We start from the raw sequence: 16,302 nt of genomic DNA, 5'->3' as shown, positions 1-16,302 counted from the left end.
CGAATGGCAAAGCCTTCTTGTGAGAACTGCCCGGACGGATTTGGGAATCTTTTAAGAAATCGTGGGTTCCACTCACCACAGCCCCAAAGCAAGAACACTGGACAGATCAGAAATGGCACCCGCACATCAATAAAACTTACCTGGGGACCCAAATGAGGTCTTTGACAGCCAGGACCTTCACAGCCTGCAAGTGTTGGCTGAACGTCTCCCCATCCATGGGAGCCAGGTCAGGCTCAGATCTGTCAGAGGTGACGGTGGGCCTGTTTGGGTCTTCATAATCAGCGGAGAAAGGCACGCTGGAATAGCTGGTCAGGGAGCTGGGCAGACTGGAAGGGGACCTGGGATCTCGGTGGGGTGGGGAGGAGGAGTAGGAGGACATGGAGCAGTAATCGGTGAGGGAGTCCTGGTGGCTCAGGATCTGCATGCCCAGCTCCTCGCTGTACATGATGCTCATATCTGTAATGCACTCTTCCTCAGGCTCCTTTGAGGCGATTATGTGACTGCCTGGGGCTTCTGGGACGGAGGGTCGCACAGGAAACGTGTCCCTGAGAGGACTGGGGTCCCCGCAGAAGTATCGGGCACATAGCTGGTAGGTGGCCGAATGGTACATCACTAAGGAATTGGCCTTGTCGTCTAGGCACCAGACCACCTCCTCCCCGCTGCAGTCTGAGCTGCACACAAGCGATGCGACCGTGGAAGGGGCTGCATAGGGCTCCAGCCGCCGGCTGATGTCCAGGACTGTGCAGTCAATGACAAGCAGGCCAGGCCCATTGCTGTACCAGACCTCGGATCCACTGTTGACCACCTCCATCGCTCTCACTGGGTAGGGATTCTGCCGTGCGTCTTCGTCCGGGATACAGAACTTGGACCTGTTGGCTGTGTGTGAACACAAGTAGGAACAGCTTTCTTTTGGGGTGCCCCGTACCACAGGAAACACAGCCACCAGTCCGTCAGCCAGGCCAGCCAGCACCAGAAAGGAGTTCTGTGGGGGAAGGGACAGAGACACATGAAGCTCTTTTGTGTCACACGTTCTGGGAGAGAAGCCACGGGCTCTAGACTCGTCTCCATATATGCCTCAAGTGGGCACATGGTGTCCCTTAATGCCCCCAAAGAAGTAAAGCCTTTGAAGTCCTGATGTGCTCAGGAGTCTCAGGCCTGTGTCCAGAAAAGAGGTAGCCTTGCCCCAGCAGAGGTGAGTCCATCCTTGGTGCTACAAGGCAAGGGATATGCCAGGGAGGAACGGTGTCCTCAGTGCCAAGAGCATCCAGCAAGGGTGCTGCCACCTGGGACTGGTCCCTCGCTGCATGAGCAGCAGGTGGCTGCTTTTCCTGGATGCCATGAAGGCCTCACTGAAAGGCAGGCAGAATGTCTTCCCTATTGCAAACAACTTATCAGGACAGCTGTTGTGGGCATGGGGAACTCTGTTCATTGCCCACAGTAGGTAGAGTGCTACGGATAAGCAGCGGCCAGATCTCTGTGCCCACGGCTGCCACCTTGGCCCTGGACTGGCCTACAAAGGGTTAAGTCTCATTCATCTCTGCAACCCTGGACTCCACTGTTCCTGTTAAGCAGACAACACGTGTTTCTAGAAGAAACGGCTTCCGACTTACCTCTCCTACCGAGAAAGAGTGTTGGCTTCATGCACCAGCACACTCAAACTGAAAATCCAATGCTGACACTAGTGGGGACTTTGACTTACCAAGAAGCATGGGTTCCTCTGTAGCCACCCACCAGAGGTCACTAGGCAGAGGTCAAAGTTGTAGGTGCAAAGCCAAATGCAGGCTTCCTAGGGCATTTCCCTGAGCAGACAGAGTGCATGGGGCAGGTAAAGGGGCCATAGAACCAGGTCAGAGTTTAGGACAGATCCCAGCCTTCTTCTGACCAGGGAGAATGGCAGAAAGTCTCTTTGGAGAGAGAGAGGGAAGGAGGGAGACAGGGAGGGAAGGGGGGGAGAGAGAGAAAGAGAAAGAGAGAGAGAGAGAGAGAGAGAGAGAGAGAGAGAGAGAGAGAGAGAGAAGGGGGCTGGCTGTTCAGAGTAGTGGAGTGAGTGGCCTCTCACTCAACATCCACAGTAGGGAGCCCTAAGAAAGTTTCTCAGAATCCATCTTCAGGATTTAGGTCAGCAAGGCAGCCAGAGCAAACAGGTCATAAGTCTTACTGGGCCCTGGCTCTGCCGGCCAGCGTGGGGAACACCACGTCCGGCGGGATGTGAGTGTGCTTGTGTAAGAGTGCACGGGTCTGCCCTGTGTGGCCTCTGCAGGACGACCTCCGCGGGGCCAGGCACCCTGTGCAGGAGGCTCACACAGAGCCTGCTTTATTCTCCCTTCTCAGGCAGTACTTACACCCTGCCTGGGGCTCCTGCACCCTGCCTGGGGCTCCGGCTGTCGGGGTCCTTCAATAATGCTTTGTGTCTAGTCCTCCCCTGCTCTGGTGCAGATCCCAGCTGCCAGGCCTGCCTCTGGGGCAATGGCCATAAACAACTCTAAGATTCAGTTCATATCTATTCTGCATCTCTCTTTTCTCTTTTCTAAAGAAGTGAAACTGGAACAGCGTGGAGAGAAGAGGCCACAGGTTTGGGAACTATCAGGAAGTCACAGGAACAGTTGCCAAGTGCCCAGCCTAAAACTCTGGGGTCCACAGGGTCAGAGATCTATTACTGCGATTACCTCCATTGCATATAGACAAATGCGAATCATATAGGGATAGTCCACGCATTTTAAACAGTGGCGTAAGGAAGTGATCCTTATGCACTGGGCGAGAGCACCCAACTGCATCCACAGGCCCCTCATAGCCTTTCTGAATCCAAGGAGGGCAGCAGAAGCTGGGAGACCAGGCAGTACCACACAACTTCTCAGAGGAGGCTCATGGGTCTAGATCCCCAGAGTTCACCAGGAGGGCTGCTCCTGGGCAAGGCTGAAAAGGGGAGGTGAAGCCCCTGCATCTGCTGTTGGATGGAGAAGGACCAGGGCCAGTACAGTGATGGTTTGACCAGCCCTAGTGAGGCTGGATTCAATGCCAAGATATGGTGGAGTTGGCTGAGCCTAGGGATGGGGAGTACACTGATTGGGGGAGTTAGGAGGGTGAGAAAGTGGGTCTGCTAGGCAATGCTGGGCAGGCTGGGCATTGCTGGGCAGTTCTGGGCAGTGCTGGGCAGTGTTGGGCAGTTCTGGGCAGTGCTGGGCAGTGTTGGGCAGTTCTGGGCAGTGCTGGGCAATGCTGGGCTGTGTTGGGCAGTTCTGAACAGTGCTGAATAGTGCTGGGCAGTGCTGAGTCTTTGAGAGGCAGTAATCACCAACAGAAGGGAACTAGCTGCCCCAGTAATCAGGAAAGGCAGTGGTCAAGGCAGGCTGGAGAGTGGGTACTGATACCTCTGTCCAGAGAAGCATTTATTCGCTTGCTTCATCATTTACATCAATGTGAACCCCACCTGAGTCAGGGCTGGCATTTGTTCATGGAAAGAAGGCATTCCATAGTTAATGATGGTCACCTATGTCTCTAAAGCTGACTGTGACCTGGGCAAGGTGCACCTAGGAAGGTGTAGCACCACTGTGCCCAGTTCAATCCATTGTCCCCAGCAAAGAGAGCCTCCTGCCCAGAGTGACTGATCTGAACATCTCTCTCTTTTCCACCTTACCTTTTTAATAACAGGCACTGCCAAGAAGCAAGTGACAACAGCCGGGGTGTCCAGGGCTTGCTGGGGCATGCTTAATGGGCACATGCCTTTAAGACTGTAGATATAGATTTTCTGGTCCTGCAAAAGGAGATGAGCCCACTGTAAGAGCCAGAGAAGAAAGCGACTGGCATGTCCTATTAGGATGCTTTCAGCCTGGGGAACCCCTGTGCACCTTAGAAAGACAGCATTTTGTTTGGTTATTCATTTCCGGGTTTTGTTTGTTTGTTTGAGACAGGGTCTCTTCATGTGCCCCTGGCTGTCCTAGAACTCCCTCTGTAGACCAGGCTGACCTCAAACTCACAGAGATCCCCCTGCCTCTGCCCACTGAGTGCTGGGATTAAAGGCATGTGCCACCCCTGCCCAACAATTTCTGCTTTTTGTAGAAACTCTGAAAAAACACAGAATAGCCTGGCAGGAAATGGACTCACAGATAGTCTTTAGTAATGGCGGTTATAACATCTCAGACGTGTGTCTGGGGCGTGCACGAGCATGTCATTATCAAAGTGGGGTCACAATACAGCAACACCGTACCGTAGGCAGAGCCCTTTCCCTCCCTTTACGATCAATACAGGGTCAACTCCTCGGCCCATTACCTTTTAAGATATTTAGTGATATTTGCTGTCGCTCCTAAGAATTACATTGGGACAGGCATTCTTAAAGATTTCTTTGTCTACTCTCTCAGAATAAATTCCTTATTCTTGAGGTCTCAGTAGTATGGCTACTTTTGGAGATCTCTTACATGCTTAGCTATACTTTCAAATGTTCATACTTCCGAAGTCCATGTGGATGGACTGCGATGATCATAAGCATGTGATTTGGGGCAGTCTTTGGCTTCCTTGCAAGACAGCTCCTTGGGTCTCCCCATGGATATGGGGCTACAGGTCTTCGGGGATGTGCTTTGCTCTGTGGCACTCACAGTGTGATGAGGAGACATGGCATGGCACCAACACACCCAGTTTCTCCTGCTGAGTACCCACCTGTCCTCACCACCCTGAATCCTAGCTGTTGGCTGGTGGCCAGCAGGAGTCAGAAGCAGTTCTCCTGGTGACCACCTCACAGGACTGACGACATTAATCTAGGGATTTCTCAGGGAGCAAGCTGGGGTTACCTGATAGTCAGGCTGACCTGAAAACCTTGCATTTTTACCAATACGGTCCCCCTGGGAAGTGTCCCCCTCCACAGCCCGCCCTGACATGGGCCCTGCAGGCTGGCATTTACCTCGGTGGCTATCCACACTGAACTCTGGACCTTGAGCTGGCAGCTCAGCTTCATCCCAGCGCAAGCCATCCTCTGCACTTCCAGAAGCCCCTTCTCTGTGTTCACCACTGTGTAGTTCCTGTGGTTGGCAACAACTTGCAGTCAGTTCCAGATAGGCAGTGGCCACCTCCTTCCCCAGGCTGGTGCAATGGTCTTAGAGGAGGTGTAAACCATTTAAGTATAAAGGGTCCGGCACAGGCTCGTGTTTTAAAGATTTGGTTCTCAGGTAAATGCTCCTGCTTGTGTCTGAGAGGAAGGGCAGAGCAAACACCCTCAGGACACTGAGGTGAAGGAGGGTGTGCCCCAGCACCCACAGACAAGGTTGGCGCTGGAGTCCCAGTAATTTACTCCTAGAAGCTTCTACCAGCTTCCTTGCTTCTCCAGTGTCAATCAGCCATTGGGTGAATGCTGCTTCCCCCAGGTTCTTGGAGACAATGTCTAGATCCTGGGGGTACGTATGACATTTCTTTGGTTTTGGTTTTTAGTCCTCTCCAATGGGCAGAACTGGGAATAGGAGTTTATTTCTCCTCTGCCTCCCTGCTGCCAGTCTAAAAGCATACGATTCACATAAATTTCAACCAGATGGACCTCAGGGAAACGGCAGAGTCCATGCCATTGACTCCAGCCTACCTGAGCCTCAGCTTGTCTAAGTTTCCTTAGGCTGAAACACCTGGGACCATCTGAAGATGGTCTATTCTAGTCCACGAAGCTCTCACGCCAGCAGGAGGGTAGCATGCACTGGCCAACCCTGCAGGCCATCACACAAGACCCCGATCCCATGGAGATTCCAGCCCTTACTACACTCTCCTTCTGAAGCTTGCCTCTGGGTCTCAGGAATTCTTTTCCCCTCCCAGTGGGACTTCCCTCCACGCTAGCTCAGACACCTCGCTCTCTGGTCCAGCTGTGCGGATCATCAGCTGCCTCCACACTCTTCCCCAGCTCTCTAGCTCACTCTGCCTTGGGTCGTATCTAGCTGGGGACTTTCTTGCTTCTTAGGGTCATTCTGTGTTCTTCCCATTGTGGTCTCAGGCCCCATGGGCCTTCTCTATAAATGCTCCCTTGAAGGTCCATCAAGTCCGGTTCCCTCTCTCCTTCAGATTTGTAAACCACCTTCTGCGGTCTGCAGGCTGGGGTGAGCAGACCCTGGGAGCATTAACCACATAGCCAGGCTGGTGGTTCCTTCACAGTAGTGGTCTTAATACTGCCCTGCAAACACCCTGGCTTCACAGACCATGGTGGCCACTTTGGACTCTCTTTTTTCTTCTGGGACCTCTCATTCCCCCATTCTCACTTCCTTCCTGCCTCTTCACTGTGTAAAAGAGCTGCAGTTAGAAGGGACCACCTGTGGCCACTTATCACAGGGTAACCCTTGGGCTCTGGTCCCCTGCCTCCCTTTGGCCCTGGTCCCTTGCTCCCTCATTCCACAGCATTGGATGTTATACTCATTCACCTTCAGCACCATCCAATGCCCTTCCTGCGCAGAGTGTGGATAACTTCATCTTGAAGCCACACTCTCCCTGGAACTGGATTCCTGACACACCCAAGCCCACCCTTTCTCTACTTCCCTTAGCTTCAAAACTGGTCCTGTGTGAATTTTGTTTCTGCCCTCCTTCTCTCTTGATTCTGCTCTAACCAGGCCTTGGACTCCACTGTGTGCTAAATGTGAGCCACTGGCATCATTGATTTCTGTTCCCAGGGCCACCCAAGACATAAACCAGGAAGGGCAGACTGGAGACATTACCTGGACTCCTCCTTCCCATCCCAGAACACCACAGTGTACTCCTGGCTTTGGGACGAAAAGAAGGCTGACTGCTTCCCACAGGGCAGCATGTACATGAAGGTGGCGAAGGTCGGGTCCTTCATCTGGCTAACAACAGACAGGGCCAGTGGGCGCTGCAGGAGAGAGGTCCCTAGTGAACACCACTGTGCAGTTTCCCCGTGCATTTCCCCTGGCACAGCCAGGGGGATATGAGAATCTTCCCAATCAGGGTTGGCCTAACACAAGTCTGAAAAGGCTTCAGAACCCCCTCCCCCCTCCAAAAAATAAAGGCCCTGAATAGTCTCTGGGTCATCATGGCCACAGTAATAGGCTCAGCTGGTCTGGAGTCAAAGGCCCAATGTGTCCCACTTTAATCCCAGAGACATCAACTTTTGCCTCAGTTTGTATTCATAATGCGTTACATCAGCTATCTGATTTGATGGACAGGTGCTGAGTTTGAGAATGGGGCCCCTTCTGACAAACAAGGTGCTGTCTTTAACAATGAAGCAGGGTCCCTGCTTCTCACAAGCAAAGTTCCCAAAGAGATGTGTACCTTCTCCTGTTCTTTCATGGAGAATACATGGCCACAATGGGTCCGATATACAAATTGAGTGATACTCCAAAAGTTCCAGATCTCAGAGCGTTTTAGAGTGGATTTTTGGATTGGGGATGTTCAACTAACATGTAAGTATTCTAAAAATCTGAAAACCTGCAAAATTTCAAATACTTCTGGTCCCAAGGATACAAGTTAGGGAGAAAACGGTAACCTTTCCGCAGATAGGCATGCAGGCACATGCCTGTGCACACACACCAAGACTGGGAGGTACATTAGTGGAACGAAAGTTCTGCCTAGAAGAGACAGAGAAGATTTCCCAGCGGTCCTTAGGGAGGGTGGGCGAGCAGGCACACACCCACAGCCCCTGCTGCCAGGGAAGAAGGGCCCAGGCTCCACTCTCCCATGTACCTTCTCTGGCTTGGTGTCCCAACACTCCATCATGAGCGCCTGGAGTCGATGGAACTGCACTTCCTCAGGCTGCCCCAGAACTGGGCGGATGCCCTTGGACAGCTTCTTGGCAATCTGAAGTTGGTGGTGACCCAGGGCAGGACGCTGTCCTGACAGTAGCTCATACAGAACCATTCCATAGGAGAACATATCTACCTGGGCAGAAAGGCAAGCCAAGTTAGGTCTCCTGCCTGGGCCCAGCAACTTTTGAAAGCTGGGTTGAGGGGGAAGGAAGAGATTAGATAATTATTAGATAAGGAAATTAGCTTATTAGAAATTAAATTATTTTGATATGAAAATTAAATTATTAGATAACAATTAGATAAGGGAAGCATAGGCTTTTCCCAAAGGGAGACCCTTATCAGTACATCCATCAGTTCATCTATCTACCCTGATCTGTCCAAGTACCACACCTCTTCTTCCGTCCATCTACCTAACCATTCATCATTCCTTCCTTATTTCTGGATCCTCCCATCCATCCATTTGTCCATCCAACTTCTACACACACACACACACACACACACACACACACACACAGAGAGAGAGAGAGAGAGAGAGAGAGAGAGAGAGAGAGAGAGAGAGAGAGAGATTTGTTTGCTAACTACCAGAAACCAATTAAGGGCTCCAAAACCAAGACACCAGAGGGCTGTCTGTGAAACTCATACAAAGGGGAATGGATCATCTCCTAGATAGCAACTCCTTTGTTTCTTCACTTTAATTACCATCGAAAGGTCCAGCAAGGAAAGGGTTACACAGATCCCCGGGTAAAGCCAGGTAACATCTTTTACAAGAGAATGTGGGTGAACACCTTGTCTGCATCACCAGCTACTGAGAAGCTTCCCATTTCTGTTGCTTTGGTTTGTCCTTTTCCAACTTCTGGCAACAGCCACAGGTGTTGAGTTAACCCATGCATGCTTAGGTCATTCTCAAGGTCCAAGACCCGTCTGAAAACAAACCATGCACTAATAAGGAATCAGAGCAAGCGAGATGTTGATTCAGCCGGTAACGGCATTTGCTGCTAAATCTGATGAACTGAGTTCGATTCCCAGAACCCACATTGTGGAAGGCAAGAGCTAACTCTTGCAAGTTGCCTGATTTCTATACACAAGTCCCCTCTAAATAAATACATAAGTAAATAAATATAATGAAAATAAGGTAGGGTCAAGGAGGTGGTGAATGGACAGGCTGGCATGATACACAGCTACTGAGTGGCTCTCTGGACTCAGCCCATCCAAGTCATGGCTGCTGCCTGGGAAGTCACAGTCACTTTCCCAGCACTTGCTCTCTCCTGGTTGGCATTTAACCAGCACCTTGTGGTACCAGGAACTTCTACCACTTTTTTTTTTTTTTTTTTTGTTCTTCTCAAGAGCACCTTGAAGGTTTGCTCATTCTGTGCATTAAGATAATCAGGCTCTAAGTGCAGGTACGTTTCTACCCCGGACTTTGTCCACAGTTTATAGTTTGTGAACTGAAGTTACAGAAGAGTGAATCGATGGCTGGGGAGATGGCTCAGTAGGTAAGGAGCTTCCTGTAGAAGCATGAAGACCGGTGTTCCGATCCCCAACACCTACTAGTAGCAGTCTGTGTCTGGAATCCCAATCCCGGGAGGAGGCGGAGCCAGGAGGATCCTAAGAACTCATTGGCCAACAAGAGTAGTCAATCAGTGAGTTAGCTCCAGGTTCAGCGAGAGAGTGACAGAAAGGCACTAACGCGGATGGAGAGGCAAGCACACCAGCATGCACACATGCACACATACACACACGGAAGCAAACAAACTTCGAAAGCTAAGGATAGGTTAAAACAAGCAGGCAGACCATATGCCCCAGCACCTTCTGGTCAGAGCCAAAATCTCCCTCACTGAATACAGGAGAGAGTAAAACACAGGCTGGATCGGGTGAAGCCAGGGTGCCAGGACTGTCTCTCTGGCTTCTCACAGGACTGGGCCCCTGCTCTCCACAGCTGGCTTTGGGGATGACAGCAGGACAGGCAGGTACCTTCTCATCATACACGATGCGAGGTCTGATCTCCGGAGCCTGGTAGCCAGGGGTGCCCTCCACTCCCAGGGCACCCTCGTGAAAGGACTGCCGAGAGATGCCATAGTCTGACAGTTTGATGTTTACATGCTCCTTGACGCTCAGGGACCACACCAGGATGTTGTCTGACTTGAGGTCACAAAAGATGATGCTCTTCTTGTGCAGGTAGGCCAGGCCTGAGGCAATCTGGTAGGCTATCTTTTGGGTGAGCATATGCCCCAGGGGCATAAAGGAAGAATCTTGCAAAGAAAACAATACCTATGTTCAAATTCATCAAACTTAAGATCGAATCCAAGTAACACCCTAGAACCTGTCTTTCATTTTCCCCTTCTGTCTCCCCTACTTTTTGGATGGGATTAAAGGGTTGCCTTATAAGGCACTAGTGGGAAGTAATGAGACCGTTAAGAGGCGGAGCCTTGTGCTGGCTAGTTTTATGTCAACTTGACACAAGACAGGGATATTTTGGAAGAGAGACTCTCACTTGAGAAAATGTCCCCACCAGACTGACCTGCAGGCAAGCCTGTTCTAGACTGGTGATTGTTGTGGGAGGATGAAGTTAGCCCACTATAGGTGGCTTCATCCTGGGCAGGTGGTCCTGGGTTACAAAGGAGAGCAGACTGAGCAAGCCCATAAGCAGCCTTCCTCCATGGCCTCTGCATCAGTTCCTGCCACCAGGTTCCTGCCTTGACTACCACAAGATGAGGGACGACAAGCTTTAAGCTGAAATAAACCCTTTCCTTCCCATGTTGCTTTTGGTCATGGTGTTTTACCACAGCAATAGAAACTCTAACTAAGACAGGTCACACAGATGGACGTGAGGTCACTGGAGGCATGTCCTTGAAGGAGCCATTGGGACTCTAACCTTTCTCTTTCTCTTGCCTTAACCTTCTAGGTAGCATGATATAAGCAGCCTTTTCTTTTTTTTTTAATATTTATTTATTATGTATACAATATTCTGTCTGTGTATATGTCTGCAGGCCAGAAGAGAGCACCAGACCTCATTTCAGATGGTTGTGAGCCACCATGTGGTTGCTGGGAATTGAACTCAGGACCTTTGGAAGAGCAGGCAATGCTCTTAACCTCTGAGCCATCTCTCCAGCCCCCTATAAGCAGCCTTTTCTGTCATATGACCCCATCATAATGTGCCACATGACCACAGGCCCAAAGAACAAGGCCAACTGACCACGGACTGAAACCTCTGAAACATGAGACCAAACCAACCTTTATTTCTCTGATGCTGTTTATCTCAGGCATTTTGTTACAGTGAGGAAACACTGACTGACACATCCCTTAGTACTTCAAACTCTATGGATACATTGTCGCTCTCCTTCATACCAGGTGCCAGAAGGGGCAGAGAATGACTTTGGAGTGAAGTAGTATGTACTTAGATAGAAATTCTCGCTTGGCGAGCCTTTCACGGCAGACCACATGGGAAGTTGCCGGTGTTTGCATTCGAGGACTCAAGCGCTCCCCAACTCCTCTCAGGCCCACCTTGCTCTGTGGTCAAGGGTAAACTAAAGGTACAGAAACCCCATGAATCGTTCCCATTTTCGCGGAGGTTGAGAAGTGCCTGGTTTAATGGCAGTTCTTTCTTAATGAAGACAGTCACCTTTTTAAGTTTCTTTGAGGAATAAGATATGGCAGAAGGGATCCCAGGCTCCGTCTTAACTGGTGCCCAGTCTGTACCTGTGGCTACAGGGGGCACTTAGTGATGCAGCTGGGCTTGGAGATGCCAGCTGCTATCTCTTAGGCCAATGATGCTGCCTCATCTAAGGCTCTGTGTCTTGCCAGTCAAGACAATTTGCCTCTTCTTACAGGGCTTGAAATTTGCTTCTGTCTGTCTCCAGAGTGTGAGTTTTTAGGCTGTCCCAACATGCCCTGCCCCATGTTTGGAGTTGGCAAGGCACCTGCTCTGGGGCTGGGCGTACCCTGGCTCACTGAGGCCACCCATAGTACTGTTTTTGCAACCAAGTTGGGCATGTGAGATAGGAGGAAACTACTGGATCCGAGGCTATGCAGAGACCTGTCCTCCTGCACTGGGGGGGGGGGGACACACTGGGGCTCTGCTGGCCTCTCGGGAGCGAGCTGCCCCTGTGGAATGTTCTCAGAGTGGCTGTACCTTTGGCATTCTCAGATAGCACAGTGTTGAGGCTGCTCAGTGGGGCAAGCTCCAGGGCGAAGCAGAGTGGGTGGATGCTGATGCCAATGAGTGACACGATGCACGGGTGCTGCAGGGCATGCAACATGCTGGCCTCCTGCCGGAAATCTGAGAAGTTCTTCATGGCATCCATGGCTCTCAGGTGCCTCAACATGGTGTCTGCAGGACAAAGCAAGGCCGTCAGTATTTAGGCAGAATATCAGCTGCAGAGCACGGGGTTCCCTGCGGGACCTAAGGCAAAGGCAACCCAGGTCTAGGTCAGGTAGGTTGTTTCCTAAGGGCAGACGACACAAGGGCCTGCCATACTTACAGGGACTTGGGTAAGGTCAGACAAGGTTACATTTTAAAGTACACACCGCATGAGGTATTGTAATACTGATGGCCAGGATTTGGCCCTAAAGGGTGGGGCTGAGACTAAGTCAGGATAGAAAGCAGGGGACAGGAGCAGGATGACAGAAGGGGATATCCTCATTCTGGGTCTGGCTGCCTCCCTTTGGACAGGGAATAAAAAACTTCAACACAACTGACAGAACCCCCAGAGTGACTCTGGGGATATCACCCCCCTCCCCCGGACCTCTAAGCAGCACTTCTAAAAGAAGTATTCAAAGCAACAAAAGAACTACACTTTCCTGGGACAGAATATGTGAGACCTTTGAGTTTGCCTGCTTCAATATTCTCTCTCAATGCTGGCCCTCAGCAAGTACTCAGTGCAGTACCCAGTGATACTAACTGTCAGGAAATACCCAGCAATTTCCTTGACAAGAAGAGTCTTGAAGGTGGGAGAAAGAGGCGAACTGGATCATATTTTTGTACTTAATTATTAGACTTTGCTTAAGTTTTGAACCTGGTTGTGAATTTCAGATACAAAGACACACACACACACACACACACACGCATGCGCGCACACACACACAAACACACACACACACACACACACACGTACTTAAGCTGACTCTTTAGAGTGGCCACACTTACGTCTCAGGGTCCTGTTCATCAATGTGTGTGAGCGCACACGTGTGTGCGTGTGTTTGTGTGTCCCTTGGTCATCTGCCTGTGTGTTGCCGTGTCTCTCCCACCCCCACCCCTTGCATCTATAGTGTGCACTATCTCTGTCTCTATAAAGACACAAATGCTAACAAGGCTGCAAGCACCAAGCCTCCTCCTTTCTCAAGAGCTAATGTGGCTTGCCATTTGTGACAGCCACTGGGCACTTACTGAGTCCCATCTGGCTCCCTCAAGGGAGGACTGCCACGGGGCTCTACCTGCATGGCTCGGAGAGTACCCTTCCAGCTCTCAGCCACCCAGCTGCCCTTCACTTGGAGGTACAGGCAACCGTCTTCTCTTTGCACCCCATTATATTGCTCAAAGCCTGGCCCAGAAAGTATCTGGAATGTAGTCAGTCCCCCCACTTCAGGGTCACTGCAGGTTACTTTATTCCTTGTCAAGTAACCAGGGCCACCATGGTTATCATCAGCTGGTGAGACATTTGTCCATGGCTGCTGGGCTGTGACATTCACATTAGAGGAGAAAGGTCTGCCGCAGGGGATGTGTGAATACCGGTCATGCTCTAACCTCCTTCACTGCCCTTGAAATTCATTCATGTACCTCTTATATGATGGCCTGCAGGAGACCCTGGAGGCTCAGGACAGCACCCCTGGTTGTGGCCAGTCCACAGAGGATCATCTGTCTCTGAGGCTACTAGGCAGGGTAAGCCAAGTCTCGACTGCCTTGTTTCCGGTTTGCATTCCTTCCCCACAGGTTTTAGAGCTGGGGAACCTTTGCAGTGAAAAGTCAAGCACCGTGAAAGCCTTAGTGGTCCACTCCCGGGCTGTGCAAGACCTTGAGTTTGCTGGCCATTTGGCTCCTAAGGGTAGGGGTCCATTCTCACATTGACTCTTTAACCCATGGAGAATTTATTTTTTATCATGTGGTGGATAAGATCTTAATCTCCACCCCAGTTAGTGAGTGTGCTGTCTTCTCTCTGACCGGCAATGTCACCTCTGCTATGTGCTGGCTTCCTGAGCCCACAGGTGACTTCTGGTTTCTAGGCAGGTCTGCTTGAAGTCCTGGAAGAAACTTGCCCTAACCCTGTAGACTCGCTCATGACATTTGCGAGGTTGGCTCCTTTTCCTTTGTCAGGTCTTGGCTTTGACTCAGCACATGTGCATCTGATAGTCCATTAGTCAAATTGCTGGGTTAGGATTCGAATACCGTGATTAACCAAAATTCCAAATGGTTTTTTATTACTGCTGCAGAGGTTGTTTTCTAATGGTCGTTGCTGAGTATAGGAATACCACGGAATGCTAACATTCTGCTCCTGTTCAGGATTTTCAGGGAACTTTTCTTGGTCCAAAGTACGGCAACCAAGTCTATTTAGATCACAGCAGAAGCCAGCTGTGAAGAATTCCCTTCAAAGAACTGCCACTTGATTTCTCCCTTTCCAGTTTCTTTATAATTTTCTACCAAAGAACATACATTGACTCTGTGACCGCAAGATGACCTGCCCTGAACAAGGGGCAGTTCAGCTAGCTGGAGGGAGGCGCCCTGGGCCGAGCACTCCATGGTGCTTGCTATGGCTAGAATGTGTCTCCCTGCCCCTCTCCCAGCCCAACGTTCATGAGTAGAAAACAATGTAGACATTTCAAGTCGGCTAGTTATCACAGGAGTGGGCTTGTTAGAAAAGGAAATCCGTCCCCCTTCTTGGTCTTTGGCTCCCCATTCTCTCACTCTTTGCCGTCCAGGATGATATAGTGTGGAGATTCTTCAGCATCCAGCTCTTCTTTCTCTCAAGCCCCAGAACCTTGAGCCAAATAACTTTCTTTTATTTAGCAGTTACCCAGCATGTGGTATTCTGTGGTAGCAACAGAAATGGATCAACAGGGGCACAGATTCTCCCCTACACACACTGGAGAGCATTCTTGAATTGCCTGTAATATGCAGAGCTGAGTGTGCTGTGTCCTGGTGGCTTTCGTTGAAGGGTGTAGGATATGGGGGTGGCAGGAAGGGAACATCCCAAATAAGTATTTGCAGGATTTGCCCCGTCTCTTGTCTCACATTGCTGTGGAATATTAGTTGAAGATGTGTTACATTTGTTTATGCTATGGAACATTTGTCTAATGAGGCAAAGATGTGTTGCGTTCTTTTATGCTGTATTTGTTTAATTCTGTGAAGCTGTTACTTTGTCTAAAACACCTGATGGGTTAATAAAGAGCTACGGCCAATAGCTAGGCAAAACAGAGAAATAGGCGGGGCTGCCAGGCAGAGAGAATAAACAGGAAGAGAAGAGAGAAGGGGAGAATGAGAAAAGGAGGTGAGGAAGATGCCAGGGGCCAGCTACTTAGCCACACAACCAGCCATGGTGTAAGAAGGAAAGAAAGATATATAGAATAAAGAAAGGTAAAAATCCCAGGGGCAAAACGTAAAGAGAAATGGGGCAATTTAGGTTAGAGAAGCTGGCTAGAAGCAAGCAAAGCTAAGGCCGGGCATTCATAAGTAAGAATAAGTCTACATGTATTTATTTGTGTATTATTCCTGTATTGGATGGTGGACCCCCAAAGAGTAAAAAAAAAAAGCCATAAAAGCAAGCAAATAAACAAACAACAACAACAACAAATCAACTACTTTTCATTGTACACTTTTCTGCTTGCACGGGAGATGGCTGGAGGAGCCCTACAGATGAGGACTCTGCCTGATATCAGCCTGCCCTTTCCACGTGTGCCAGGCTTTCGGCGGGCACAAACAGATGGGAGATCAGCAGGAGTGGTCTTTGCTGATGCACACTTTGTCTAGGTAGGTAGTAACATCCAGGCCTCCCTTAGCTTGGCTCTCTAGTCTGTACTTCCCAACTTGCCAGACCAGGCAGAGAGCAGAACTGCACCAGTCATACCAGGCCCCCCAGTCCTCCTGACACCCTGCCCCAGGTGCATGCGTGGCCTCTGTCCTCCCTAAGGTGGCCTGGGGTTTGGACACAAGAGAGGTCACATATCTGAAGAAAAATGTGCTGGCCACCACGCCCTTACCTGCTGGGGCATTTGCAGAATTCTTGAACTTCTTGATGTGGAATCTCTTCACAGCCACAGGCTGGCCCTGGTACCTGGCCCGGTAGATGACGGTGCCACTGCCCCCTTGGCCCAGGATGCTGCTCTCGCCCTCCGTGTGCTCCAGCCTGCTGTTCTCCAGGAAGAGCCTGCGGGACACACAGCTCAGGGGCTAGCCTCCGACCTCGGGCAGGGTGTGGCCTGGGCTCAGCTGATGCTCTCCCATCCGGGAGAACAGATCAAAGTCACTTGCGTACCGGCCCCGGATCTACCACATGCCAGGCGGTAAGCCTGGGCAGCTATACAATCTTGTCAAACCTCAGTCTCCTCCTCTGTGTGGTGGACACATCCTAGAGACCCCTGGACAGGTGCTGAGAAGCCT

The 16,302-nt window shown here is 50.5% G+C and overlaps 1 protein-coding gene across 2 annotated transcripts in view; it reads right to left on the bottom strand.

Annotated features, from left to right (window-relative positions):
- The window catches only part of Lrrk1 (leucine rich repeat kinase 1), a 141,904-nt gene that overhangs the window by 4,068 nt on the left and 121,534 nt on the right, over positions 1-16,302 (bottom strand). For both annotated transcript variants that reach the window (XM_087901569.1, XM_087901568.1), the window contains exons 25-32: positions 15,903-16,069; positions 11,845-12,042; positions 9,687-9,964; positions 7,654-7,848; positions 6,672-6,823; positions 4,892-5,009; positions 3,635-3,751; positions 141-982 (exon numbers count right to left, since the gene is read on the bottom strand). In XM_087901569.1, coding sequence (XP_087757695.1) covers positions 141-982; positions 3,635-3,751; positions 4,892-5,009; positions 6,672-6,823; positions 7,654-7,848; positions 9,687-9,964; positions 11,845-12,042; positions 15,903-16,069 — 2,067 coding nt within the window. The remainder of the gene's footprint in view (positions 1-140; positions 983-3,634; positions 3,752-4,891; positions 5,010-6,671; positions 6,824-7,653; positions 7,849-9,686; positions 9,965-11,844; positions 12,043-15,902; positions 16,070-16,302) is intronic.

Source organism: Myodes glareolus, chromosome 24, assembly GCF_982192425.1.
Source record: "Myodes glareolus chromosome 24, mMyoGla1.1, whole genome shotgun sequence".
Classification (NCBI taxonomy): Eukaryota; Metazoa; Chordata; class Mammalia; order Rodentia; family Cricetidae; genus Myodes; species Myodes glareolus.
This window is presented reverse-complemented; position numbering and strand designations above follow the sequence as displayed.